At 44.1% G+C, this 15,951-nt stretch overlaps 1 protein-coding gene across 2 annotated transcripts in view; it reads left to right on the forward strand.

The window, feature by feature from the left end:
- Window positions 1-95: 95 nt before the first annotated feature.
- spout1 (SPOUT domain containing methyltransferase 1) overlaps window positions 96-15,951 on the forward strand; it is a 56,603-nt gene continuing 40,747 nt past the window's right edge. The window contains exons 1-8 of one of the 2 annotated variants that reach the window (XM_043720603.1): window positions 96-229; window positions 3,844-3,886; window positions 7,143-7,256; window positions 8,315-8,474; window positions 9,630-9,719; window positions 11,513-11,562; window positions 12,974-13,104; window positions 13,487-13,559. In XM_043720603.1, the coding sequence (XP_043576538.1) occupies window positions 194-229; window positions 3,844-3,886; window positions 7,143-7,256; window positions 8,315-8,474; window positions 9,630-9,719; window positions 11,513-11,562; window positions 12,974-13,104; window positions 13,487-13,559 (697 nt within the window). In that variant the 5' untranslated portion in view covers window positions 96-193. The remainder of the gene's footprint in view (window positions 230-3,843; window positions 3,887-7,142; window positions 7,257-8,314; window positions 8,475-9,629; window positions 9,720-11,512; window positions 11,563-12,973; window positions 13,105-13,486; window positions 13,560-15,951) is intronic. The other variant, XM_043720602.1, reaches the window with a different exon arrangement.

The following is a 15,951-nucleotide window of genomic DNA, read 5'->3' on the forward strand; positions in this document are numbered from 1 at the left end:
TGGTATTTTGATAGGTCTATAGAGGGAGGGGGGTAATTAGGGGGATGGGGTTATTTATGGGAGGGGGTTTTCCAGGGACAGCGCCACCAGCTGGTTCCAAATGTTACAGCGGATGGACCAATAGGAGCGGAGCTTGTGGCTCTCGCCCAGCGGCCAATTGGAGCGGCCGTTACTGTGAGGTGGTGCGGCCAACATGGCGGAGAGGGAGAATGTGTGGACAGAGCGGAAGGTGAGTGCGGCCGAGAACCTGGGGCTCTCTCCCCTCCCCCCCTCCCCCCTCAGTCGGTCCGGGCTACAGGGAGAAGCTGTTTCCTTTCCGTCTCCCTCTCCCGGGGCCGGGATCACCCTGAAGCTGCTTTCCGAGAGAGTTTGATCCAGCGGCGCCTTGAGGGCAGCAGTGAGCCGGGGGGAGTGAGGGGGTGCTCACATTGAGATATTCAGTAATACTCTGCTCAGAGGTTAAAAAAACCACACAGCACCAGGTTATAGTCCAACAGGTTTATTTGGAAACACCATCCTTCGGAGTGCTGCCAGGTCGTCAACCACCTGAAGGAGCAGCGCTTCCAAATAAACCTGTTGGACTATAACCTGGTGTTGTGTCTTTTTTTTTAGACTTTGTCCACCTCAGTCCAACACTGGCACCTCCACATCATGTTCAGAGATTGTATTGCATCTTGAAGCTGGACCCCCTGGCTCAGAGGTAGGGACATTACCACTAGATTCTGGATCAATGCCTTTATTCCTGATGATGGGCTTTTGCCCGAAACGTTGATTTTGCTGAAGCTCCTCGGATGCTGCCTGAATTGCTGTGCTCTTCCAGCACCATTGATCCAGAATCTGGTTTCCAGCATCTGCAGTCATTGTTTTTACATTACCACTAGAGCCACTCCCAGCCTCACGTTTGCAGACACAGCAAATGCAAGGCTTCTTTAAAGGTTAAACATGAAATACTTTCTAATCAACCTTCAGCTGGAGCAGGTGGGATTTAAACCCAGGCCTCCTGCTCAGTGGTGGGTATCTATCACCATGCCGTAAGAACCTGGCCAAGGTAATGTCGCCATAGTCTTACCAAACCATACAGGTGTTATCTCCTGAGAGATGACTGGTGGTATTTTAACCTAATGGTCACCACGTCTCGGGTAAGAACTAGGAGCAGGAGTAGCCCATCTGGATCTTCAAGCCTGCTCCACCATTCAGTAAGATCATGGCTGATCTTCTTGTGGCCTCAGTTCCACTTACCTGCCCTCTCACCATGACCCTTAATTCCTTTATTGTTTAAAAAAATCATCTATTTTAGCTTATAAAAACATTTACTGAGGAAACCTCAAGCACTTCACTGGGCAGGGAATTCCATCGATTCACAACTCTCTGGGTGAAGAAATTCCTTTTCAATTCAAGGAATTGTAAATCTGTACCCTCTAATTTTGAGACTATGCCCTTTTGCTTTAGTTTCACCTGCCAGTGGAAACATGCTTTCTACTTCTGTTTTGTCTATACCCTTCATAATTTTATGTATTTCTGTAAGATCCTCCCTCATTCTTCTAAATTCCAATGAATATAATCCCAGTCTATTTAGACTCTCCTTATAAGCCATCCTCCTCAACTTCAAAGTCAACCTGTGAACCACCTCTGCAGCCCTTGTTGTGCTGTTACATCCTTTCTCAAAGGGTGGGGTTAAGAAGGAGAGTCCTTCCTGGTGACCCCAGCCAGTGCAAGAATTGAATCCACACCATACGTATCACTCTGCATTGCAACTAGTCGTCCAGACAACTGAGTTTCATCCTTGGCAGACCCTCCCTCCGACAGCAGCAGAGGGATGCTCAATTTCACCAGAAAAATGAGAGCCATGGATTTCTATAGCAGTTGTTACAGCTCCTGAGATTTTGATCTTCGGTTGGTGGGGTTGTCTTTTGGATAAGACCTTAAGTCCTGCCTGCTTGGGTGGATGGAATGTTCCCATGGCATGTATTTTGAAGAGTAGGGGCCTGGTTCTATCCTGACCAATGTTTATCCATCAATCAAAGCACTAAAAGCAAGGTGCTGAAGAATTTCAGCAGGTCTTGTAGCATTAGTGGAGAAAGAAATAATCCTACTCTCAGTGCAGTACTGAAAGAACGCTGCACTGTCATCTGTATAAGTTGTTAAGCAGGATCCTGTTCACCCCTTCAAATGGATGTATAAGATCCCATTGTCATTCCTGTCAATTCTGACTCCCCTCAACCAACATTATCAGTTTGCTGTCAGCTCAACCTTCCTGTGCACAAGTTGGTGATGCATTTCTGTGCTGTACAGTACAGTAACTGTACTTCAAAAGTATATTCTGAAGCTGTGAAAAATACTTCATAAATATGAGTTATTTTCTTTGGAATTTGAAACCTTTTGTCCTATTCTTACACTTTCTTGTTTCTCCCTCTAATACATTCACTGTTTATTAACCTGGAAAATATGTTTGGTGTGATTGTGTATATCATAAATTTGATAGATATGTACCTCCCTCCCTTATCCCTTGCCCCTGTTTAGATCTTTATTGTTGAGAACCTCCAGTGTGACTTCATCTCTCTCAATTTCCTTGCTCCTCTCTTGCACTCTAGCCTGTCTGCCTCTGAACTTGCAGCACTCTTACGTTGGCTCAGATCCTAACATTTTCATCAAATGTGCTGACAAGAGGATGCTGTTGTAATCTAGCAACTGAACATAACTTGACAGAAGCCAAGCACCATCTCTGATACTTTCTACCATCTCCTCACCCCCAGACCATGCCTCCTATACCAAATAACAAGCAAGCATCTCAATGACTGTCACTGATCGCTTCTCTCCTGCAATTATTGCAAGCCTTGGTTTTGCTGTTACCCTTACTTTGCTTTCAGACAGCAGCTGTTCATTTTTCCCTTTTTGCCTCCTGTAAACATGTGTTTTGTTTCCTTTACTTGTTCTGTTGCCACTCCCTTTGTTATCAAATCAGTCCTGTCGTCCTCTCTGTCATAGTCCTTTCCCTTTGATCCCGCTGCTGTCTTGTTTACGGTCTATTAAGTTTCTATCTTTTCTCACTTCTGATGAAAGGCCCTTGATATGAATCATTAACCATTTCTCTCTTCACAGATTTGGAGATGCCGGTGTTGGACTGGGGTGTATAAAGTTAAAAATCACACAACACCAGGTTATAGTCCAACAGGTTTAATTAGAAGTACGCTAGCTTTCGGAACAACGCACCTTCATCAGGTGATTGCCCGATGAAGGAGCGTCGCTCCGAAAGCTAGTGTACTTCTAATTAAACCTGTTGGACTATAACCTGGTGTTGTGTGATTTTTAACTCTCTTCATAGATGCTGCTAGCCAGCCAATTATTTCCAGCATTTTCCATTGTGAACATTGTTAATTTTAAACACATTAAGGATTTGGTTAACATTGTGAGTGGCAGAATTCCATTTGAATTCCTATGCAATTAAACTGATTGTTCACTAATACAACAACAAATAAATGTTCAGAATTGACTGAGACAAGTCATTGAAGCCCTGATGTGGTCACTTTCTATTGCTGTCAATAATCCTTACATTTGATGTTGTGTTATTTGCATGTTCAGAAAGTGTTAAAAAAACTACAAACCAAGAAAAAAAGTTATATTTGAGTGTCTTTAATTGTCAGTACTCAGCTTTTCTTTAATACAGTATTGTGACACAAATAGAATTATCAATTTATTCTTTGGAATAAACTAAAAACATTGCAGCTGAAGAATGTACATGTATCCTTCTCTGCATCATGTGTTTCAGTAAATTGCGTGCTTAAATTTGTTTTGAAGTTCCATTGTTCAACATGGTAAAAATCACTGACTTGGTCCTCTTTTAAGGATGGAATGACCAGAATTGACTGGAGGAAATCGAAAGAAGCCAGTGAGTGTTTAATTTTTCTGTTATATTTTACATTTCTACTGATCCTGCCTTCATTCTAATTTTAACTGATGTTTCCCTCTTGTGTTTTGATATGTCTATATCCTGCCATTCACCTGTAGCTGAGAGAATAGGATGGGTTCTATCTTTGGTTGCCTGCCCTATAGCAATGTACCTCATCGCCCCCTTTTCTTCGGCAGTCCCTTGAAATCGAGGGATAATTTTCTTCCATTCTAGGGTTGTGGATCATGAGATGACTAACAGTTCCATATTGGATACACACACCCCATCACATATGTGGCACTATGTTTAAAGAGGTGTATGGGTGGACGTCATTGCCTGTGCTGTTTGCACTTGGCCTCTGTGTGGACCGGTCAGAGTTGTTTGAAATGGCTGGCACCTTCATGAATGATGCCTCTCCAGTTTGGACAGTTCTGAGCAAGTGATTCCCAAGAATTTGAGGACATTGAGTTTTCTCCCACAGTCGTTGAGGTGGCCTTGAAGCGTTTTTTCTGGCCTCCAAAAATCCCTGGCCATGCAGTTAAGTGCAGGAGGCCTTAAGAAAAGACTGGCCAAATAGAAGGGGAAGAAAAAAGTGTCTGATGGAACCACCTTTCAAGGTGGTTTTACACATCTCCTTCCTGACTCAGGCGACTGACTGTGTGGAGTTTGCACATTCTCCTCGTGTCTGCGTGGGTTTCCTCCGGGTGCTCTGGTTTCCTCCCACAGTCCAAAGATGTGCAGGTCAGGTGAATTGGTCATGCTAAATTGCCCATAGTGTTAGGTAAGGGGTAAATGTAGGGGTATGGGTGGGTTGCCCTTCGGCGGGTCAGTGTGGACTTGTTAGGCCAAAGGGCCTGTTGCCACACTGTAAGTAATCTAATCTAAAAAATGCTGCCGCTGGGTGACAGGTAAGGAGGTTACCTGTTTAGATTCAGGCTGCAACACTGTAAACCATTAGCAAGAAAATATTGGAGGAGTGAGTGCTCATTTACACAATGGTGTTGGAGGCATAATGTCATTGTAGAAAATCACAAAACAACAGGTAGCAAAAATCTGAAATAAATGTAGAGTATGCTAGAAATATTCAGCAGTTAAAAAGAATAAAGAAGCACATGTAAGGTTTAGGAAACTGAAATCATACAAGCCTCTTGAGGAATATAAAGAAAGCAGGAAAGAATTTAAATGAGGAACGTTGTAGGCTAAACAGGGCCATGAAATGTCCTTAGCAAGGAGGAATAAGGAGAATCCCAAGGTGTTTTATTCATATTTTGGGAGCAAGAAGGTAGCTAGGGAAATGACTCAATTTTGATTTAAATTATTATTGTCACATGTACTGAGATAGTGAAAAGTATTGTTTTGTGTGCTATCAATGCCTTACATAGGTACATCAGGGTAATAGAACAGAATGCAGAATCTGGTGTTAAAGCTGCAGAGAAGGTGGAGAGAAAGATGAACTCTAATATGGGAGGACCGTTCAGAAGTCTGATAACAGCGGGGAAGCAGCTGTTTTTAAATCTGTCGGTAAATGTTTTCAAGCTTTTGTACCTTCCGCCTAATGGAAGAGAGAATAACTGAGGTGGGAGATATCTTTGATTATGTTGGCTACTTTCCTGAGGCTGCAGGACATGTAGATGAGTCAATGGTTTTCATGATGGCTGGGCTGTGTTCACAAGGACAAAGAAGGAAATTTACACATGGAGCCAGAGAAAGTGTGTGAGGTCCTTAATGAGTATTTTGCATTGTATTCACCAATGAGAAGGTGTGGAGAAACTGGAGAAATCTGAGTTCATCCCTTGTGGTTGGAGGGTTCCTAGGCGGAAGATGAAGCGCTCTTCCTCCAACCGTCATGATGCTATGGTCTGGCGATGGAGGAGTCCAAGGGCCTGCATGTCCTTGGTGGAGTAGGAGGGGGAGTTGAAGTGTTGAGCCACAGGGTGGTTGGGTTGGTTGGTCCGGGTGTCCCAGAGGTGTTCTCTGAAACGCTCCGCAAGTAGGCGGCCTGTCTCCCCAATATAGAGGAGGCCACATCGGGTGCAGAGGATGCAATAGATGATGTGTGTGGAGGTGCAGGTGAATCTGTGGCGGATATGGAAGTTTCCTTTGGGGCCAAAGGATGCAATAGATGATATGTGTGAAGGTACAGGTGAATCTGTGGCGGATATGGAAGTTTCCTTTGGGGCCAAAGGATGCAATAGATGATATGTGTGAAGGTACAGGTGAATCTGTGGCGGATATGGAAGTTTCCTTTGGGGCCAAAGGATGCAATAGATGATATGTGTGAAGGTACAGGTGAATCTGTGGCGGATATGGAAGTTTCCTTTGGGGCCAAAGGATGCAATAGATGATATGTGTGAAGGTACAGGTGAATCTGTGGCGGATATGGAAGTTTCCTTTGGGGCCAAAGGATGCAATAGATGATATGTGTGAAGGTACAGGTGAATCTGTGGCGGATATGGAAGTTTCCTTTGGGGCCAAAGGATGCAATAGATGATATGTGTGAAGGTACAGGTGAATCTGTGGCGGATATGGAAATTTCCTTTGGGGCCTTGGAGAGAAGTGAGGGGGGAGGTGTGGGCGCAAGTCTTGCACCTCCTGCGGTTGCAGGGGAAGGACCGCAATTTCCCCCCCGACGTGGGCGGCGGTGCCCTCCCCCGCATCTCCTCCACTTCCCGCTCCTCCGCCCTTGAGCCCGCCCCTCCAACCGCCACCAGGACAGAACCCCACTGATCCTCACCTACCACCCCACCAATCTCCATGTACAGCCCATCATCCGCCGTCACTTCCGCCACCTCCAAACAGACCCAGCACCAAGGATATATTTCCCTCCCCTCCCCTATCAGCTTTCCGTAGAGACCACTCCCTCCGCGACTCCCTTGTCAGATCCACACCCCCCACCGACCCAACCTCCACTCCCGGCACCTTCCCTTGCAACCGCAGGAGGTGCAACACTTGCGCCCACACCTCCCCCCTCACTTCTCTCCAAGGCCCCAAAGGAAACTTCCATATCCGCCACAGATTCACCTGCACCTCCACCCACATCATCTACTGCATCCGCTGCAGCCGGTGTGGCCTCCTCTATATTGGGGAGACAGGCCGGGATGCTGCCTGACCTGCTGCATTTTTCCAGCAGCACATTTTCAGCTCTGATCTCCAGCATCTGCAGTCCTCACTTTCCCCCCTCTTATATGATGAGTTGAACAGTGCTATCTGTGGTGTAAAAAGATATGTTAATTGTACATTTTCTTTTTGCCTCCAGGAAAGCAGAAGATAAAGCAGCTGAAAGAATTTAAACTCTTGAAGAAACTTGAGAAACAGAGGGCAGAGAAAGAGAAAGCACAGGAAGTTTTGGAGGAAAAGACCGACCAAAAAGGTTCATCTCCAAAATATCACAAAACCTGCCCGTATTTTGCATTGTTCTTTCCTTGCTAGGTGAGACATCCGGTGTCTCTCACCATATCCAGGCTGAGTGGATGGGCAGGGAACATGATTCTTCACCTTGTCCCAACAAATGCCTACGTCTTGTGGGGTTCAGCTCTTAGAGACATCTGTGCATGGACTAGTGTCTCATCTTCCAGCGCTTTCTGCTGCTGCATCACTAGTGTTTATGCCAATAATGTAATCCTTAAAGGTCAGTACAATGTGGTTTAAAAAAGACCACAAGACATAGGAGTGGAAGTAGGCCTTTCAGCCTGTAGTGTCTGCTCCGCTGTTCAGTGAGATCATGTCTGATCTGATCATCTTCAACTCCACTTCCCTGCCGCCTTCCCATCAGCCTTGGTTCCCTTTTTAATTAAAAATCTGTCTATCTCAATCTTGAAAATATTAATGACCCAGCCTCTGCAGCATAGAATTCCACTGATTCACTACTGTCTGAAAGAAGAAATTCCTTATCCCTCTCCCTCTCCCTCTCCCTCAAAAATGGGCATCCCCTGATTCTGGAGTTTATGCCCTCTTGTCCTGGACTATTCCACATGAAGAAATAACTTTTCCACATCTACCCTGTAAAGTCCTCTGAGAATATTTGTAGTTTTCACTGAGGTCATCTTTCATTCTTCTAAACTTCAATGAGTGCATACCAGGGTCAACTTCTCTGGACTGTCTCTAATGCTAGTTTGTTTCCTTGGGTAAGGTGTGCAAAACTGTTCACAGTATTTCAAGTCCATTTGTTCATTTTTAAGCTTATCACTTAAAAGCGCCATCGACTGATGCTGCATGATGTTCTGTGAGGAGGCCAGGTACATGTTTTATTGCTTAGTGGTTCAATCTTGTTTTCAGAATTGCTGCTTGAGGCATGTTTGTTTGCGACAGGCTAGTTGCCTACTTTACACAAGTACGTTTTCAATGTAGTTATCTGAGTGAAGATGTGTTAAAATGTTTTATACGTTGATCCACTTTGAAGGCACTGACTGTATCCTTTATATTTTCCAGGTCGCCTGTATACTGTTAGTGTGGCATTACCAGGGTCAGTTCTGGACAATGCCCAATCTCCAGAGCTCAGGACATACTTAGCTGGTCAGATAGCGCGTGCCTGCACTGTGTTCTGTGTGGATGAAATTGTCGTCTTTGGTGAACAGGGAGATGATGAAAAGTAAGACCATTCATTGGTGTTAGTTACCAAACAAATGTGGCATTTCCTTCTATCAAATACTTCAATTTCTTGGAGCATCAAATATTCAAAAGTTCCTACTTTAACTAGCACTATCTTGGAGCTCAGGGCCAGCTGTGAGCTCCACTCGTGTTTCTTGCATGCTTGGGAGAATGGCGCTGATAGCCCTGGTTGTTCCACCCCCTCTCCTGTACACATGAACAAAGAAGATTAGGAGGCCACTCAGTTCTTCAAGCCTGTCCTCCCGTTCAGTAGGAGCTGTACCTCAGTTTTGCGTACCTGTCCTTGACTCATTTTGTTCCAGACAAATACATAACACCGTCTCAACTTTGAAATATTCAGTTGTCTCAGCTTCCACACCCTTTTGGTGGAGTGAATTTCTAAATTTGTGTGTGAATCAGATCTCCCCTTGTTCTGTGAAATTTCAGTGGGTAAGAGGTCAGACCCTATCAGATTATAACACTGACATCTTCATCTCGGGAGTCTGTTGAGTGAACCTTCTCTAAATTGCTTCTAATACAGTTATGTTCATTCCTACGTAAGGAGAGCAAAACTGGACATAATACCCCAAATGCAGTCTCATCAGGCCCTCCACAGCTGCAGCAATGCTTCCCTACTTTTAAACTTGATTCCCTTCTGAAAGAACAGCTTCCCAATTTCTCTTCCTCATTGCTTAAGTTAATTTTAGTCCTCGCTCTAGGCTCCTGTACTGGTGGGTGTAGTGTTTATATCCATTCTGTTTAATCCTTTTCATAGTTTAAACAAGTCAATCAGACCATCTATGCTTGACAAGGTCCCCTGGGAGTCTCCCACATCTTGTGGCAATGGGGGTGTGTGAGGAGTCGTCATTGTCCGGGAGAGAGCTTGCGTATAGAATTGAGAAACTTGGCAAGGAGGAATGATATGGGAGGAAAGAATTTACTGTGTTCCCCTGGGCTAAAGATATTTTAGGTGGGTTGAGATCCAAAGCAGGTTCCAAAAACAATGAAAGTTTTCACATTTCCACTATTGAGAGCCATATTTAATAATTTGCATTTATATAGTGCCTTTACCAATGATAGTCATTTGAATGGAATATAGAAAGTTGGGATTTATTTACAGTGCTGGATTGAAATTTGTTTTTCTGTTTGACTACAGGAGTGTAGAAGGTGAATTTCGAGGAATTGGGAGAAAAGGACATGCCAGTGTGCAGCTTGCACGAATTCTGCAGTACCTCGAATGTCCACAGTGAGTCTCTTGGGAGCAAAAATGAAGCATTGGTTTTCTTAAAAATTGAGCACAGAATTCGTGTAGTTCCTCTCATTACAAATCAATGCTGGACATTTTTCAGAAGCAGAATCTGTAAATGGTACAGCTGGAGGAGGGGCTATATGGAGAAGAGGTGTGTCTAAAAGGATGTAGAGAGACAGACAGACATTTAAGAATTAGATTTTATTGCCACATGTACTCCGTTTTAAGAATACAGGGAAAAGTGTACAAAGTTGCCATTCTCCCACGCCATCTTGGTTAGGCACTTGATTTCAAAACTGGAATTTTTAAAAAAAACCAGCAGAAATAAAGGAAACAAGGCCAAGTTGTGGTTCTGTTCGCCGAGCTGGAAGTTTTTGTTGCAAATGTTTCGTCCCCTGGCTAGGCGACATCATCAGTGCTTGGGAGCCTCCTGCGAAATGCTTTTTTGATGTTTTCTCCGGTGTTTATAGTGGTCTGTCCCTGCTGCTTCCGGTTGTCAGTTTCAGCTGTCCGCTGTAGTGGTTGGTATATTGGGTCCAGGTCGATGTGTTTGTTGATGGAGTTTGTGGAGAAGCGCTTCACAGGAGGCTCCCAAGCACTGATGATATCGCCTAGCCAGGGGACGAAACGTTTGCAACAAAAACTTCCAGCTCGGCGAACAGAACCACAACAACGAGCACCCGAGCTACAAATCTTCGCACAAACTTTGAATAAGGCCAAGAACCGTCCGGGTATTAAAGTTTTATTTCCAGGCAAACACCAGCGCCTGGAGTCTCAGGAGGAGCTGAGTGCTTGCTGCCTCTGATTCTTTAACAGCCGGTGCTGCAGCCAGGTCCTGTAACGTGCTTGGCTAGGGCCTGTCACCAATGCCTCATCAAAGCAAAAGACTTTAAAGAAAAGAGGAAAAAGAAGAAAAAGCAAAAAGGCAAGCTGACAGAAGCAAATGAACTCGGGAGTTTGAATGAGATGCTGCTATTCTGCCTCCATCTATATCTTTAGGAAATACTTATACTAATTTGCAGAACCTGGGCCCAAGCAGCTGCTTGGAGTGGCCTAGACAGAGGTCAAAGCTTAGTTAACTAAAGGTAGTTATTGCCAGCAATTAGATTACTTAGTGTGGAAACGGACCCTTTGGCCCAACAAGTCCACACCGACCCTCCGAAGAGCAACCCATCCAGACCCATTCCCCTACATTTACCCCTTCACCTAACACTACGGGCAATTTAGCATGGCCAATTCACCTGACCTGCATATCTTTAGACTGTGGGAGGAAACCGGAGCACCTGGAGGAAACCCACGCAGACACAGGGAGAATGTGCAAACTCCACACAGACAGTTGCCTGAGGCAGGAATTGAACCCGGGCCTCTGGTGCTGTGAGGCAGCAGTGCTAACCACTGTGCCACTGTGCTGCCCATAAATGGAGACTTCTGCATCATAGAAGTGATTGTCCAAATCCTGTTCTTTATATGGCATTAGGATTGTTTTTTCCCAGTCGATCTCCCTGCCATAGCTCTTCACTCACTGGTAAAAACCAACCATTCGTTGCATTTCAGTGAACTTACCATTGGGTGAAACACAATAGTAGAGTACACATTTGGAGTATCCATTCTTGTCCCAGTGTTGCCCCTTACCTTGCATTGCTTGGTTTACTTGTAAAATACGCAGAAGCACTAGTTTGGTTATTTTTTTTTAAAAACCTGAGAAGTGATTTCTAATATAGTTGATCATTTTCAGCATCTGTATGATTAAGACTCAACTGTAAAGTGATCTTTCCATTGTATGTAACCAGGTACCTTAGGAAATCCTTTTTTCCAAAACATCAGGATCTGCAATTTGCAGGTAAGTTAATCTGGAAAACCAAACACACAAATAACGGGAGACTTATTCACTTCAACACATTGTTGTTCTGACTAATGTTTAAAGTGATTGCACATACATTATTTATGACAATAACACTTTAAACACGGTGACCGAACATTGTGGGCCAGTGGAGGCAGGTGCATTATTAACTTGCAAGAAGAAAATTGGATAAATTCTTGAAGAAAAGGATTTGTAGGACTGTGGGAGACAGCAGAGTAGAGCTAACTGGATGGCTTTCATAGAATGGGTGCACTAGCCTTTTTCGGTGCTGTATAATTTGATCTCTACAAAGCTATTCATAATTGTACTTCAGATGGCACTGAATGTTTGTAACTGGTTAGCATTTCCTTTGTTCCTGTACCAGCATCGAATGACAGTCGAATGTCAGAGCTGTGAATTTCCACTTAACTGTGAGGATTATTGTTGATGAGGAGCAGTGACCAAACTCTGCAACTGAAGGGTTAAGATCTGTCCAGTTTTTGAGCACATGTCTCTATCTGAACTTGGATGCCTTGCTTCACCTGAAGTGAATAGAGCCAATTAAAAATGGAACAGCAGAGTAGTGATTTGAAGTATAGACTGACTTAAATCCATGAATGCAGGAATGTAAAGTGAAAGATCAGGTTTCTGTGCTACTGCTATGTCTTCCTACTTTGTGTTCAAACTTCTTAAGTTATTGGCTTTGGCTTGCTGTTAGCATTCTCTCCTCAGAATCAAAACATTGTGATTCAAGCCCAACGCCAGAGTTTGAGCATCAAATCCAGGATAACATTTCATTGTTGGTCTGAGGGAGTGCTACACCGTTAAGAGGTGTGTTCTTTTAAATGAGATGTCCCCTCAGGTGGAAGTATAAGATCCAATGGCACTGTTCCAAGAGGAAGGAAGTTCTACCCATGCTCTGATCTATGTTCCCTCTATTTTTGTCCTGCCATTATGTGGACCTGCAAGGTGTATGTGTGGCAGTGACCTCTGGAACTGGATGTCGCTGTGTCTGCACCCGATTGCTGTGCAGCTTAGAGGGAACATTGATCAACTCTCAAAACCAGATTAGTTGGTCTTTTATTTTCTCACTGTTATTGACTGTCACATGGCTGGAGTAACAACAAAAGTGCTTTGGTAAAGTCTCTGAATTCAAAGGGTACTTTGTATATTGTTAATGTACTGAACATGGAATTTGGAAAAAGCCTCTTTACTGAGAGAGTGTTCAGAACATAACCTTGTTACCACGGGGACTAGTTAGGACAAATAGTGTAGATGCGTTCTAAGGGGGAAGCTAGGTAAGAGCATGAAGGATAAAAGCACAGAAGGACAAGTTGATTTGGTTAGGATGAAGCGTGTTAGGTTGCATAAACTTGCTGGGCTAAATGGTCTGTGGTTGTGCTTGTTCCAGGCCTCCTGAATCCACTCGATAGTCCACACCACATGAGGATGGATGAGCAATCTGAATACCGTGAGGGAGTGGTTGTTGATCGGCCCAGTAAACTCCAGAAAGGATCATTTGTAAACTGTGGCATGAGAAAGGTTTGTGCAGAGCAATCTAGGCCTGTTACAAAGGATGGCATGGAATTTGAATTCTTGAAAAACTTTCAGTAAAAACTTAATTGTTTGCTTTTTAGCTCTTGCTTTCAGTATATGTCTGTCATGCTGTTAGGATTTTCACTGACCGGAGAGTTGTATGTGTTCCTGAACCAAATGTAAATCCAGTCGCAGTTCAATAATTCTATGAAAGCTTCTTGTATTATAGAATTCCAAAGTCATTTAGCTCATTCTGTGCAATGAATGGACTGGCAAATTTATCCAACTCTAGCCGCTCTACAAGTTTTTTTTCTCTTGTACATTTTACTAAGTGGGACTCTTCCACCTCCCTTTTCTTACTCACTTCTGTTTTATTAATTGGAATTAGGAGGTACAGATCGACCGACAGCTCCAACCTGGTTTACGGGTTACCGTCCGACTACACAAGAATGAGAAGCCAGGTAAAAAAGGATCAGAATCCATTTGTTAAGTTCATGGTTATTATAGTGTGACAATAGTTTCTAAAGCAAGTGTGGGAAGAGTGTGATATTTGTGGCGTATGATCTCTATAGGATCTGCACTAGGATCACTCCAGTCTTTCCCGAACTATAAAATTGTAGCGAGGTGCAAAAAGATGACTTAAGCTTTTTTTTTCATTTGTTCATCGGATTTGAGAATGACTTGAAGCCACCAGCTGTTTCCCACCCCTAAGTGCTTTGGAGAAAATGCTGGTGAGTTGCCACCATGAACCACTATAGCCCTTGGGGAGTAGGTAACCCTAAGTGGAGGGGTGTTTCAGGACTTGGACCGATTGATGGGAAAGGAATGGCAATTTTGGATGAAATGTGTCTGGAAGAGAGCTTGCAGGTAGGCAGTGGTGTTTCGATGTATCTACTGCCCTTGTCCTCTGGATGGTAAAGGTCACATCTGAAAGGGAGTGGACTATGTTTTATATAGGTAGCCCCCACTATTTGAAAGTAGATAGGTTTACTGGGAACCATCATAAGCTGGAAATTGCATAAAGCAAAGGTGTGTGATTTATATGGGGAAAAATTATCACCTTTTCTCGTAAAAGCAAAAATCCTCTTCAGATTCATGAAAACAGGTACTAACGTACGTCTTTTATAAAAGCGAAATTGCGTAAAGCAAATGTTTGAAAAGCAGGGGATACCTGTATAATAAGAAAGCCAGAATATAATGGAAAGTAAGTTTTCCTACAACAATATAAAGTACTCCGAAGATTAGATCTTGAAGAACAATTACATGAAATAGATGTGTCATCTCTCGAATATAGAAGTTGACCGGGGGTTTACAGGATTTTGAAAGGAGTTGATAAGATATTTTCTTCGTGAGAGTACAGGATAATGGGATATAACCTTAAGAGCTGAGAAGGCCATTCAGGAGAGAAATTAGGAAGCAGTTTCTCACTTGAGGGAGTGGGGGATTTGGGGAGGGTGGAGGAGCGAACGTAGAGGGGTGAAATAGCCTTCTTCAAAAAGCAGTAGGTGCTAGTTCAAATAATAATTTTAAATCAAAAGGTGATAAATTTTTGCTACACAAGGATTTGAAAAGTGTGCAAAAGCTCCATATTGGGAGGAGAGAGTGGTAATGTCACTGGGTGATGAAGCTGGGGATCCAGGCTAATACTGCGGGATCATAGGTACACATCATACCACTGTCCTTATGGGAAGGAAACCTGCTGTGGTTCTGTTCGCCGAGCTGGAAGTTTTTGTTGCAAACGTTTCGTCCCCTGTCTTGGTGACATCCTCAGTGCTTGGGAGCCTCCTGTGAAGCGCTTCTGTGGTGTTTCCTCCGGCATTTATAGTGGCCTGTCCCTGCCGCTTCCGGTTGTCAGTTTCAGCTGTCCGCTGTAGTGGCCGGTATATTGGGTCCAGGTCGATGTGTTTGTTGATGGAGTTTGTGGAGGAGTGCCATGCTTCTAGGAATTCCCTGGCTGTTCTTTGTTTCGCTTGCCCTATAATGGTGGTAGTGTTGTCCCAGTCAAATTCATGTTGCTTGTCGTCTACGTGTGCAGCTACTAGGGATAGCTGGTCGTGTCGTTTCGTGGCTAGTTGATGTTCGTGGATGCGGATCGTTAGCTGTCTATATAGTGTTTTGTGCAGTCCTTGCATGGGATTTTGTACACTACATTAGTTTTGCTCATGCTGGGTATCGGGTCCTTCGTTCTGGTGAGATGTTGTCTGAGTGTGGCTGTTGGTTTGTGTGCTGTTATAAGTCCTAGTGGTCGCAGTAGTCTGGCTGTCATTTCAGAGATGTTCTTGATGTATGGTAGAACATCTCTGAAATGACAGCCAGACTACTGCGACCACTAGGACTCATAACAGCACACAAACCAACAGCCACCCTCAGACAACAAATCACCAGAACGAAGGACCCGATACCCAACATGAGCAAAACTAATGTAGTTACAAAATCCCATGCACGGACTGCACAAAACACTATATAGGACAAACAGGAAGACAGCTAACGACCCGCATCCACGAACATCAACTAGCCACGAAACGACACGACCAGCTATCCCTAGTAGCCACACACGCAGACAACAAGCAACATGAATTCAACTGGGACAACACTACTATCATAGGGCAAGCCAGACAAAGAACAGCCAGGGAATTCCTAGAAGCATGGCACTCATCCACAAACTCCATCAAAAAACATATCGACCTGGACCCAATAAACCAACCACTACAGCGGACAGCTGAAACTGACAACCGGAAGCGGCAGGGACAGACCACTATAAACACCGGAGGAAACAACAAAGAAGCGCCTCGCAGGAGGCTCCCAAGCACTGATGATGTCGCCTAGCCAAGGGACGAAACGTTTGCAACAAAA

Source organism: Chiloscyllium plagiosum, chromosome 30 (genome assembly GCF_004010195.1).
Source record: "Chiloscyllium plagiosum isolate BGI_BamShark_2017 chromosome 30, ASM401019v2, whole genome shotgun sequence".
Taxonomy (NCBI): domain Eukaryota; kingdom Metazoa; phylum Chordata; class Chondrichthyes; order Orectolobiformes; family Hemiscylliidae; genus Chiloscyllium; species Chiloscyllium plagiosum.